Source organism: Stegostoma tigrinum, chromosome 29, assembly GCF_030684315.1.
Source record: "Stegostoma tigrinum isolate sSteTig4 chromosome 29, sSteTig4.hap1, whole genome shotgun sequence".
Classification (NCBI taxonomy): domain Eukaryota; kingdom Metazoa; phylum Chordata; class Chondrichthyes; order Orectolobiformes; family Stegostomatidae; genus Stegostoma; species Stegostoma tigrinum.
The window spans coordinates 35,315,100-35,328,966 of record NC_081382.1 but is presented as its reverse complement, the minus strand read 5'-3'; the positions used below and the strand labels follow the sequence as shown (position 1 = coordinate 35,328,966).

Sequence of the window (13,867 nt, the reverse complement as noted above, 5' to 3'; positions counted from 1 at the left end):
GCAATAACTGCAGGCTTTGCTATCCCGAGAAAGAATAGAAATATTTAGATGAGGTTGAAAGGAAAGAGAGAATAAAACAAAGGGGAAGAAGGGATATGAAAACTAAACTAAAATTTAAGAAAGGATTAATAAGATTTTAGTTTGAAAGTTTATACCAAATGGTAAGTATTTCTTTACCCACAACAGTTCAAACACCTGATGCAAGTGAAACATTTTATCAGTATGCATTCATTAAAGTAGCTCTATATTTCCTGATAATAAAATGTGAGGCTGGATGAACACAGCAGGCCAAGCAGCATCTCAGGAGCACAAAAGCTGACGTTTCGGGCCTAGACCCTTCATCAGAGAGGGGGATGGGGAGAGGGAACTGGAATAAATAGGGAGAGAGGGGGAGGCGGACCGAAGATGGAGAGTAAAGAAGGTAGGTGGAGAGGAGAGTATAGGTGGGGAGGTAGGGAGGGGATAGGTCAAGTCCAGGGAAGACGGACAGGTCAAGGAGGTGGGATGAGGTTGGTAGGTAGGAGATGGAGGTGCGGCTTGGGGTGGGAGGAAGGGATGGGTGAGAGGAAGAACCGGTTAGGGAGGCAGAGACAGGTTGGACTGGTTTTGGGATGCAGTGGGTGGTGGGGAAGAGCTGGGCTGGTGTGTGGTGCAGTGGGGGGAGGGGATACTTAATTTTGCTAATAGCTAAGCATTGTGGGATTACTTACACTTTCTGAAATCAGCTTCAGTGGTTAGCAGCCACATGACAAACTGTACAATTCAACACTCCACTAGGTGTGAATCAGGAAGGGAGTGAGGGGGGTTACAATGTAGAGTGTCACACTGGTTCTTGGCTCTGATTGGGGTAAAGAAGTATGGAGTATTACTCTAGACAGATTCCTTTATCAGGGAATCTTCAATGCTGGAACTGGTGTAAAGCATTTTATTATCCTCACTGAAAATCCCTTTAATAACTTCTTATAGTGATAACAATTCCTAACAGGATGAGCTATCTGGTACCATGGAATAAGGGAAAGCATCTCAGCACTAAGCATTCCCCATACAGTGAACGCATGGTCTTAACAGGGAAAAGAGGGGAGAGGAGGGGCAGACAAGGTGCTTCTGATGAGCTAAGAAAGAAAGCACTAACCCCAGCCACTTTTGATGACATAGTAAATGCAGTAGCCTATTAATCACCTGACCAATTTATTGTTCTGCACATACCAGCATATTCATTTTTGATCAGTTGAATTTGGAAAAACTTTGCTTTTATCTCACTTTTGTTCCCAGGTATATCTCTCACCATTCAGTGATCACAAAGTTTTCTGGCAGTGCTAGTCTGAAACTTATCCGATGTTAACTAATTCTTGCCCTCTGAATTACTCCCACCCTTACTCAGTAGGACATGGCTAATCAGTCCTTGGCACAGATGGAGGAATTGTAGCATTGTGGTTTTGTAACTGGACAGATAATCCAGAGGTCTGGACTAATGTTCTAGAGACGCAAACTGAAATCCTACTATGGCAGCTGGAGGAATTTAAATTCAATAAAACAATAAACATGAAATTAAGATCTATTCTCCTCAATAATGATCATGAAATGTTTTGTTGTGAAAACCCACCTGGTTTTCTGAAATAACAAGGTGTAGAGCTGAATAAACACACAGGCCAAGCAGCATCAGAGGAGCAGGAAAGCTGACGTTTCGGGTCTGGACCATTCTTCAGAAAATGTTCAGGAAAGGAAATCTAACATCCTTACCCAGTCTGACCTTTATGTTGCACCAGAATGACAGCAATTCAGTTATTCTTAACTATGCTCCAGAAATGGCTGAGCAAGCCACTCAGTTGTAGTTGAGCCACTATGGATGGAATGGATGGACAACAAATGTTGGCTTTGTCAGCAACTTTACATCCCAAGAAAGAGTAAAACAAAAAAAAGCACCCTGTTGTGATGTAGATGGCATCAACAGACAGGGTGAGGGTTCACAATTACAAATTTAAATTTCGGTGTTTCACATCATAGCAATTCAGTGTGCCCCAATGCTGTCTGTCCCAGTAAATAAACAGAAGTGACCATTCTTAATATCACTCACCTAGAACACTGAGATGGTAGTTCTTAGATTTATCACCCACAGAGTTAGTTGCGACACAACTGTACTGTCCTGTGTGGGACAAAGTTGCTTTGAAGATTTCCAAAACAGATCCATCTGATGAAACCCAATAATCTGTGCTGTCATTCAGTTCCTGACCATCTCTCAACCAAGTAATCCTTGGCTCTGGATTGCCTAAAATGAAAGATACATGGCTACTGATAGATTATGAAGTATTCTTTGTGTTTTAATATTATCTTCACTCTTGTAACGCAAACACTGAGTTCTTACTGAGAACAAGAGCCAGAAGATGTAGAAACTGAAAACATTTCAACACCATTACAGGCATTGGTATAGTCTGGATTCAAATTAATTGACAAATTGACTTTCTTGGTAGATAATAAAGTACAGCAGCAGTTATTCAAGCTGGAGCGGATACCTTTACACAAGAACATGGCATGATGCAACACAGATGTCAGCACTTAACTCTCTTAAAGGTGCATGCTTACCTGATCATAGGTATGTACAATATGACACAACAATTATGTCAGCAATTTATTTATTGGTGGAAACTGCCTTTTGCTCATTAGTGGCATTAAACTATGAATTGGAATGTGTTTGCATCTTGGATCTCATTAAAAATAAATAGGGGAGGTTACACTATCTAGCGTATGTTAAATACAGGATAATACAAAGGCTCAGGGTTTGCCACAAAGACAGCATGCAGTTGGAATAGTACACCTGATGTTTATTAGAGAACAGCCCCGATAAAAGCACATCTTGTTTGTATTCATAAAATAGTCTAATTTATATCCATTGTGGAGAATAATGTATATCACAGAGAACAGTGTCACTAATACCTTTTATTCCTCTTTCACACTACTCTTTCCATTGATATTCTTTTCATATCAATGGGCTATTCATCATTGAATGGCATTTTCGTTAGACTACTAACCCAGAAACTCAGCTAATGTTCTGGAGACTTGGGTCCAAATCCAACTATGACAGATGGTGAAATTGTAATTCAATAAAAAACTCTGGAATTAAGAATCTACAGACAACCATAAAACTATTCTCATGTAACAGAAAAACCCATCTAGCTCACTAATGTCCTTCAGAGAAGGAAATCTGCTGGCCTCAGCTCGTCTGGCCTACATGTGCCTCCAGATCCACAACAATGTGGTTGACGCTCAACTGCCCTCCTGAAATGGCCTAGCAAGCCACTTAGTCATATCAATCACTACAAATACTCAACAAAGAAATGAAACCAGATTGCCCACCTGGCATCTACCTACGCACCAGAAAAGAGAACAGCAGAAACATCCCTAATGACCCTGCAAAGTCTTCTTACCAACATTAGAGGCCAGTGCCAAAATTGGGAGAGCTGTCTTATAGACTAGTCAAACAACAGGCTCACAGTCATACAGTATTTTTTTTGTAAAAGTACATGTGACAATAAACTGCTGTTCTATTCTATTCTCACAGAATCATACTTTACACGCAACGTTCCAGACACCACCATCACCATCCCTGGATATCTCTTGTCTCACCAGTAGGATGGACCTAGCAGAGGTGGCAATTAAGAGGGAGTTGCCCTTGGACTCTTTAATATTGACACAAGACCCCATGAAGTCTCACGGCGTCAGGTTAAACATGGGCAAGGAAACCTCCTACTGATTATCATGCACCATACTCTCACGGCTGATGAATCGGAACCTTTACCTCCAATGTTGAGCAACACTTGGAGGAAGAACTGATGGTGAACTTCAATGTCTACCAACAAGAGTGGCTGAGCAGCAGTACTACTGATTGAGCTGACTGGGTCCTAAAGTACATAGCTGCAAGGCTCAATCTGTGACAAATGGGGAGGGAACCAGAAGAGGGAAAATCATACTTGACCTCATTCTTACCAATCTGCTGGCTGCCAATGCATCTGTCCATGACGATATTGGTAAGAGTGACAAATGCACTGTCCTTGTGAAAATGAAGTCCCACCTTCACTTTGAAAATAATGTACACTGTGTGGTGTGGAACTATCTTGGAACTACCAATGGGTCAGAGTTCAAACAGATCTAGCAACTCAGGATTTGGTATGCATAAGGTGCTGTGGGCCATCAATAGCAGCTGAATTGTACTTCAGCACAATCTGCAACCTGACAGCCTGGCATATTCCCCACTCAACCATTACCATGAACCCTGGTTCAATGTAGAGTACAGGAGGGTATACCAGGAGCAGCACCACTAAAAATGAAGTGCCAACCTGGTGAAGCTACCAAACAGGATCTCTTGCATGCTAAACAGTGTAAGTAGCAAGAGACAGACAGAGTGAATTGACCCCAAACCAATGGATCAAATCCAAGCTCTGTAGTCCCACATCTAGTCAGGAATGGTGGTGGGCATATAAAAAAACTAACTTGTGGAGGAGGATCCACAAATGTCACCATCCTTAATGATGGAACAGTCCAACACCTTAATGTAAAAGGAACACTTGAAGTATTTGCAGTACCTTCAGCCAGAAGCATTGAGTGGATGATCCGTCTAACCCTCCTTCAGTGGTTCCCAGCATCATAATTACCAGTCCTCAGTCAATTCAATTCACTGACATAATATCAAGAAACATCTGGAAGCACTGTGGACTCTGACAACATTTGGCAATAGTACTGAAGACTTATGCTCCAGAATGTATCGCTTCCCAAGCCAAGCTATCCTACTACAGTCACAGCACCAGCATGGTTGACAATGTGGGAAATTGCCCAGGTATGTCCTGTACATGAAAATCAGGACAAATCCAACCAGGCCAATTACTGCTCCATTAGTATACTCTCAGACATCAGTAAGAGGATGGAAGGTATCATCAATAGTGATATCATGCAGCACTTGCTCAGCAATAACTTGCCCAGTTTAGGCTCTGCCAGGGCAGTCCAGTCCAGGTCTTATTACAGCCTTAGTTCAAACACTGACAAAAGGGCTGAATTCCAGAGGTGAGGTGAGAATGCCGCCTCTTGACATCAACCAAGTGTGGCATCAAGGAGCCTAGCCAGACTGGAATCAAAGGTAACCAAGGCGAAAACTCTGTGCTGGTTGGAGTCAAGCTTGCACATAGGAAGATGGTTGTGGTTGTTGGATGTCAGTCACCTCAGTTCCAGGACATCTTTGCAGAAGTTCTCAGGGTTGTGTCATCCCTGCCTCCTTGACCTGACTCAACCTGTCCATCTCCTCTCCCACCTATCCAACACTCCCACCTCAATGACCAATCTCCACCACTGCCTACGTGCACTCACCTATCACCATCCCACTTACCTTTGTCAGACCCAACCATCCTCTCTTTATTTATTTCTGAGCTCCCTGCCCATCTGCATTTCTGAGGATGGGTCCCGACCCAAAACGTCAGCTTTCCTGTTCCTCTGATGCTGCCTGGCCTGCTGTGTTCCTCCAGCTCCACACTGTGTTATCTCTGGCTCCAGCATCTGCAGTTCTTGCTATCTCACTTTTCAAACCTTTGACCATTTCTACCTAAAAGGACAAGGGCAGAAAATAGGGCACCTGAAAGTTTCCCTCCAAGCCACTCACCATCCTGCCTTGGAAATATTTCGCTGTTCCTTCACTGTTGCTGGATCAAAATCCTGGAATTCCTTCCCTCAGGGCATTATTGATCAACTGACACCAAATGGACTGCAGTGGTTCAAGAAGGCAGCTCACAACCACCTTCTTAGGGGCAACTAGGGAGGGGCAATAAATGCCAGCCAGCCAGAGACACGTATGTTTCACAAATGAATTTTTAAGAAAAGCTTGTCCTGTTCATAGGTTACCTTCAATGTTCAATTCCTCTCTGGGGTTCATGGATATAGAGTCAGAGTCATGGAGCCATACAGCACAGAAAGAGACCATTTGGTCCAACTAGTCCCTGCTGAACATAATCCCAAACTAAACTAGTCCCATCTGCCTGCTCCTGGCTGACATCTCTCCAAACCTTTCCTATTCATATACTTATCTGAGTGATTTTAAATGTTATGACCGTGTCCCTATCCAGCTACCAAACAGGAATATTTGTGCACCAAACAACACAAGCAGCAAATGATATACAGAATGAAGCAATCCACAAACAACAGATCAGATCTAAGCTCTGCCATCCTACCACGTCCGGACATGGATGGTGGTGAACAATTAAACAACTCGCTGGAGCAGGCTCCACAAACATCAACACTCTCAGTGATTGAAGATTCCAACACATCAATGCAAAAGACGAAGGTAGTCGCAGCACAGATGTGGTCGGTGAATGATCCATCTTGGCCACTTTCAGTGGTCCCCACCACTACAGAGACCAGTCTTCATCCAAATAAATGATAGGGTAAAAATAAAAATCCATGAACAAAATGATAAAATCAAACTTTAACAGGGACAGCCACAGGTAATTAGTCTCGGTAATTAGTTATGTATAGTGAGCGGGGACAGCCAATAATTAATTATGGTTTTCTTTCCAAGCACTAATCTAGTGACTGTCCCCACCCCCTCCCTCCACCTGCATCCAGAAAATGTGTAGACATCAGGAGAAAATCATGGGCGAGTTACCTCCTGTGGATCGAATAACAGACAACACTCAGCTATGAGAATGGCAGGTTGAGTAAAAAATCAAAATCATGAGGAACCAAATTCCAGAGTGACTTCTTGGCTTTAGGAGGGACAACAGCATGAAAAATACAAAGAAGATATGCTGGCATGTAAAATCTTTAGATTAAGTTTAAAGAAAGTCTTCAAAATTCACTCACCTGTGGTCAAACAAGTCATGTTGATGCTCTGATCTTGCTTAACTTCCACCTTCTCCATCTGATTTTCATTTAAAATGCTGGGAGGACCTACACAAACACAGAATGTAGAAATTTATTGGGCCATGATGGACTTCACATGGGCCATGATGGACTTCACGTCCTTACTGAACTTGCCCACTTGACAACAGTTGTCAGATTTACACCAAGAAATTTTAACCCAAGCACTCTGCTTTGCCCTTCATCTTTGAAGCACTCTTTAAAACTTTATCGTCATGTGTTTCATAAGCTCTTCCAAAGAGCAGTCAAGGACTCAATGAGCTGAATGGTTTCTTTCTATGATATACTATTTAATGTAGTATTCTATTGCTCTACTTCTGATCTCTGAGGAGTTTGGAACATTCACAACCTTAATGTGCCCAGTTTGAACTTGTTTACACCAATAGGATCACTATAGAATCACAGAATCACTATAATGTGGAAGCAGGCCTTTCAGCCCATTAAGTCCACATCAATCCTCTGAAGAGCATCCTATCTAGAGCAACCCTTCTATCCTATCCCTGTATTTCCTATGGCTAATCCACCTGGCCTGCACATTCTTGGACAATACAGGCAATTTAGCATGGCCAATCCACCTAACCTTTGGATTGCGGGAGGAAACTGGAGCACCCAGAGAAAACCCACGCTGTCACAGGGAGAATGTGCAGACTCCACACAGACAATCGCCTGAGGGTGGAGTTGAACCTGGCGCTGTGAAGCAGCAGTGCTTGTCTTGGTTACTGCAGTAAGCAAGCTTTCTGGTTTGTCAAAGAGAGACCATTGTTATTTAAACAGCTGGTGTGAGTTGAAGTGGTTTCTGAAGAATAGCAGAAGATTGTGTGTTTGGGGACAGAGAAACCAATCAACCTCCTAGTCAGAGATAATGGATTCTGCAGCATCTGCAGTTCCTAAGTTAACAAGGTGTGGAGCTGGATGAACACAGCAGGCCAAGTAGCATCTTGCTCCTCTGATGCTGCTTGGCCTGCTGTGTTCATCCAGCTCCACACCTTGTTATCTCAACCTCCTAGTCAGTTCTACCATTCAGCAGGATCATAGCTATTTTAAAATCGATCTGTTCAGATGTGTTATAACACACTTCTGGAGCAGGTTGGACTTGAATCTGGGCCTTTTTCGTTCAGAGGGCTGGGGCACTCTCATTGTGCCACAAGAGCCACTTCTCAGTCGGATCACAGTCTCACAGTCTGAGTTTATACATGAAGGGTAGCCACTTTGGGCACCAAAGGATGCCTTGCATCAACAGAACTGATTCCAGAGTCTTCAGAAAAAGTGAAAAGATTATCAGAAAGGCAAAGTAAAGATGGTTGGCCAAGATTCTATTCATGTAATCTTATTCATACAAATGAGTGTAGTTTAGGGGGCCATCCAATCCTCAAGTACACAGAAATGTTACTTATGTGAAAAATTTACAAGCAATAGAGCGAGATGCATGATGTTAGAAGTAGGGTGTTAAATAAAATCCTCAACAGTTCTGTCCTCCTTACTCAGCACATCCACATGAAAATCCTTCGCTGCTTCCCCTACACTGTTGCTGGCTACGCAGGTATAATGGCCGGCATCCGCCATGAGGACACGGGTCAATTTGAGGGTCCGTCCACCTTGGGGGGAAAATCAAAGAATGGGAAACAATCAGAGCAGTAAATTAATCCCATAATTAATAATTATTTATATAGTCATGAAGAAATGGTAAAGGTTTACAGAAAGTACCAGCAGGAAAAGGTTTTGTGAAATGTAATTGCAGTAACACCTGAAAAATTCACTGGTCTACAGTTACCCATTAAAATGAGGTAATTCCAAATGTGTCCTTGTGATGCAGTTGGACAAAAGCAAACCCATGACCTAACAAGACACCAGTATCAAAGTCAGGATCAGTGCCAGCGCTGTGTTGCTAGTTGGAGTTGTGAGTGAGAATACATCAGTACTAGTTTCAATCCTTCTTCAGAAAGAATATGGATTCTGCTGGAAATTGCATGGCAGCTGACTTTTTCAGTGGGCACTGCAACTGCAAAACTGGGACAATATGTGGATCTCAACCCCAACATCAGAGCTATGCCTGACTGAGCAACCTTCTAGGAAATGGCCAACTGACAGCCCCATTGAAAGAAAAAGGAATATCAAACTGGCAGATAAAAATATTACATAATTCAACAAAGTGTAAACTCATCCTATTATTAATTTAAGTAATGTTGGACCCAGTCCAGAATCTTAAATAATATGTATGAAAATCTTACTTCTCCAATTCTGGCCACTTATAGTTGTGATTAAGACCATCAGGCATCAAAAGAATGACATTTTTCTCTATCTAAATATAGTCGTAGAAAAGAATCTGTCAACTGAAAGGTTAACAAATGTATGACCGGCAGATTCATGCCAAGGTCAACATGTTGTTAGTCCAATAATTGATCCTACTCATCATTAATGGCAAGAGGACTTCTTCTCATTATTTTTCGTAAGTAGTGGGACGGTGTCCCTTTGTGAGTGTTCACTTGCATAAGTATTTGGGTATATATATCCACATATGTATCATTTTAACATAGGCATCACAGTCACAGTCATCACATACAACGAGGAGACCATTCAATGTACTGGGTCATTGTAGAAGAATTCAGTCAAACGAATTTCCTTATCAATCCCAATACCACTGTGAGATTATTTCCCTCAGAAGTCCATCCAATTTCCTTTCAAAATTATTCATTATCTCCACCTTTACAGACTATGGTCCTACGTTATTATCACTTGATACTTGAGAAATTCTTCCTCTCATCCCCTGTGTTTCCCTTGATTGAAGTCTTTGACCCACAGACCTTGGATCATTAGCTAATCGTAACAGCTTTTCTTCATTTACATTTATTTAAACCTGTCTTAACTTTGTATGCCTCCAAAGATCTATTTTGATCCAAGGAAAACAACTTTGGGACCCCACAAACTAACTTATAGCTAAAATCTCTCAGCCCTGAAACCATTCTGGTACACATCCTCTGCAATCTCAATGTAATGTGTGCTGTGTCCGTGCTATCTATGTACCAAAATCCAAATTAATATTGTCAGACAATGTTTATAAGCAGTTTGCATCATTTAGGAATCACTCTTAAAACATAAACTTAGGAAATTATCTCAAGAAGATTTCAAATGCAACCAGTGATCTGTAAACACAATGGTACTATTTAATGTCAGTACCAATATGCTTCATGGGACCCAAGTATTTAGTTGAAAAAGAAGTGAAAATAGAATTTGCATTATTTAGGGGTGTGGCCCCATAAAAAAGACAAAAGAGAAGAAGTTAATGGTTGTCTTACCCAACAGTATTTGCATCCTTGTACTGGAGATGAGAGGTGATCCATTTCTGAACCAGGTGAAGACAGGTGGAGGGACTCCGGTGGCTTCACATGTCAGCGAGATCGAGTTGCTCAGGATGGTGCTGATATTTTCTGGAGCACCCAGCTCCCCAGTGATAGCTGGAGGGACTGACCAAAATGCAGATATGCCAGATAGAAAAAGTATCTTTATGCTGCGTTTTCTGACTTAACTGATCTTGTAAGCCCTGTGTTACATATAAATACCAAGCATATAAATACCCCAGCTTTATATTGCCTCATATTTATAAGTGCTCTCATCTGTCAGTTCAAGAAAATAAACACTTTTCGAAGTTGAAAATCTCAATGCTTTGAATTAGGGCATTAGCTTTTCAATTTATAATGTTTTGAAAAGTGCAATGTGTATTCTGCTCACTTGAAGCTACCATTTCTCTAAACGGGGGAGTCTTCAAAAAGAGAAATAAAAAACTCAGCCATTGTTTGCTGAAGCAATTTTAACATTGGGTGTTTCTGGCTATTTCCTACCCCAAGGACTTATTAACCTTGGGGCGACTGCAATAGATAACCAGAACAACCTCCTGATATGAGGTCATACAAAACCAGCTGCGAGTGGCTCCAAAGTGGCACTTGTCAGGAAATAGGAATGTGACGTGGGGTGGTACTAAGTTGTACTTGATCACCCTGAATGATATATACTGTGGGAGTGCTTTGGAAAAGTGGTGTTACATAAAATATGAGTGCGGAAACAGAAATCTGACTTTTAATTGAAATACCTAATCCGGTGTTCATATTTTGACTCGATCTATTGCTTTTCCTCCAGTTTAGAGCTCTTGATGCTTCAGAAACCATCTTCATTCAAATGTTCTGTCAGGAATGGGGCATGTGGGCTGGTAATTTTGCATACCTGGTGACATGCTGATTTGCCAGCACCATCACATCTTAAGCCATTTTGAGAGGTCAGATCGGGATGGAACAGCTACTCAATTGAACGTGGTGGTCAATTGTGAAGTGGTCAATTACCATAGCTGAATAATTTTCTAGTTCACCTTTGGGACTCCGGTCACATTGCAGCACAGCACCTGTCTGGAGACAGATTCATGGCAGGAGACCCCAGCATCCAAAGCAAGCTTTGATGTCTTCCCTTCACAATGTTCAAGGCTGCATATACAAGTTACACTGCAGACAGGTTCCCTCAACACAACAGCAGCCTGGCAGCTGTGGCTATCTTTCTAATTAATTTTTTTTTTATGTTGGTGAAATGGTGCTGCCCTTCACAGTAAGTTGGCTATTTGGCCTCTAGCTGACTAAAGTGGGAAATAAATCCACCTTCACTGACTGCTTCAGACAAAGTGAAGGTATGAGACTCCAAATGATCACATTACCAGGCTCCCAACACAAAACAGAAAATTCCACCCATGGTGTTATCATCAGCCCTAAATGTGAATTTCCTAACATTATGTTATCATAATGTCATTCACAGAACTTTATTTCCAATTCTCTGTTCTATTAATACAAGGTCTTACGGCACAGTGTAGGCATCCCACCCCCTGTGCCAGAAGGTCCATGTTCCAGGACTTATAGGCATGGAGGATACATTTGTAATATGGCCAAACAGGTTTTCAGTCTGCAAATCCTTTCAATACACCACAGCATGAAAGAGCAGGTTGCAAGAATAGGAGAACTTCCTGGTTAACCACACTATAAAAATCATTGCTAAGCCACTGCAGTACTTTGCTCATAAGCGTGGACTAATCCAACAGAAGTCCATGGCTCATTCCTTGGAAACAAGGACAGGAGAAAGACGACAGGCTCTGTCAATGGCAACTCAAGGGCTGCTGCGCAGGAATGCTCATTCCAATCAGGCTCACCATCCTAACTACATCTGGCTTTAATAAAACACTGACTTTACATTTTCAACAAGTGACCTTCCGGGTTAATGTTTTGCTTTTCTGTGATTACTAGCTCTACCTACACTGCTTCTATGGAAAAGATACAGAAAATGGAGACAATGTGTAGCCAGATTCTCATAACTCTGGCCACAATATTCAAATGTAGACTCTGGATGCCACTAGAGGGGAGATTAAATTAAACCATATCTCAAAGTAATTTGTTTTCCCACTGTTTTGAACTTACTGCTCATGGTGAAACTGTCACAATTAGGTTTTAGGCTGTTGATTACTATCACCCCTCCCCACTCTGGAGGGCACTCGTAAACATATAGCCACAAGTTGGGGATATATTTGGGCTGGGCTATGATGAAATAGCCAATTGTTGCTTACTAATCACAGTAACATTTGGAGAATAGGCTGGTTCCAAAATGAAGGTACAAAATTGTAGGGGCAAATGTGTACTTAGACCATGTAAATTTTCCAGCAGTATTTTTTCTTGGCTGATTCACAGGCTTGCAAATAAAATTAGAACCAGATCAAATAAAAATGCCAGAAAAAAAAAGACTATCTTTTACAAAAATGCACTGGTAAAAGTGATGAGACAGAACATTCCAAGAAAACATAATAGCCATAAGTTTAATGAATTGGCTACTGGAAAGTCCTAATTTCATACCCTAACATTCAGGATTGTTGCACATAAGATGCATAAAAACAAATGCCATTGTTTAGAAATGACAGGCAATAATATTAATGACAAGCCTGAGTACGTTCAGATTAAGGTTTTCTTCAGTACTATCTTATTGACAGGATCTATTCCACTAAAATAAACATGCTGTTTTAAAAAATAAATCGTGGCAGAAGAATTGAAGACTGATGTGTAAAGTGCTAGTTTGATTGCCTGGTTAAAAAAAAAGGGAAGTCCAAGGTTGAACAGAGAGCCAGAGAGCTCCCTGCTCACTCAGTATCTGTCTTCTGGTCATCCTATCTCAGCAATGGCACACTGGAGCTTATACTGGAACAAAATCACACATACTCATATGATACTCATAGTACCATACTTACTCATGTAGAAGCAGACTAAATAATTTTTGGCCTAAAAGAAACATGGTTTCATATATACCTCAAATAAAATGTCACCATAATTTTTCAAGGATTAATGCCCGAAGATTTAGAAGGATTTCAATATGCAGGTTTGTTAGTTCATTATGTATGTGTTTGGTATTGAATGAAATAATTTGTAATGTTATAAAATAAAAGTCTTTCAGTGTTGCTGAATTTTACTTTATTCCATCATGGCAATGTTTTCTCGATTTCATCTGGATACAAATCAAGCACACATTTGATCCGTTGAAACCATCAGCCGTGAATAAAGTAACCTATGACTGAGCCAAAAAAGTGGTTAGTCTCAAAAGCTAAAGTTTTAAATGAATAAATATAGTAATCTGTTTCTCACTCAGTTTATAGAAGGAGCTATCTGACCTTTGAAAGAATATCTGCTGTAATGCTTGGAAACAGGGCCAGATGGATCTCATTTGACCATGGGATCCTTGACTGGGATTAACCTGGGCAAATCAGGGAGCTCTGGCTGACAGATATAAACAGAAGATTCAGAGGGTGTCTTCATTCAAGGGACTGGCGCTGAGCTGGCTGGTCAGAGCCTATGTACCATGCACATGTAAATAAAAGGTGATTTGGTGACAGGATATCTGCCGTACAGTTATTTCACCTACCAACTCATTACTTCAGCTAAAATAGAGTGAAAAGAACTGCTTG

At 41.3% G+C, this 13,867-nt stretch overlaps 1 protein-coding gene across 1 annotated transcript in view; it reads right to left on the bottom strand.

Annotated features, from left to right (window-relative positions):
* Positions 1-13,867, bottom strand: part of LOC125465267 (hemicentin-1-like) — a 434,244-nt gene that overhangs the window by 147,679 nt on the left and 272,698 nt on the right. Inside the window, exons 46-49 of the mRNA XM_048558547.2 lie at positions 10,188-10,355; positions 8,376-8,489; positions 6,838-6,924; positions 2,075-2,266 (exon numbers count right to left, since the gene is read on the bottom strand). Coding sequence (XP_048414504.2) covers positions 2,075-2,266; positions 6,838-6,924; positions 8,376-8,489; positions 10,188-10,355 — 561 coding nt within the window. The remainder of the gene's footprint in view (positions 1-2,074; positions 2,267-6,837; positions 6,925-8,375; positions 8,490-10,187; positions 10,356-13,867) is intronic.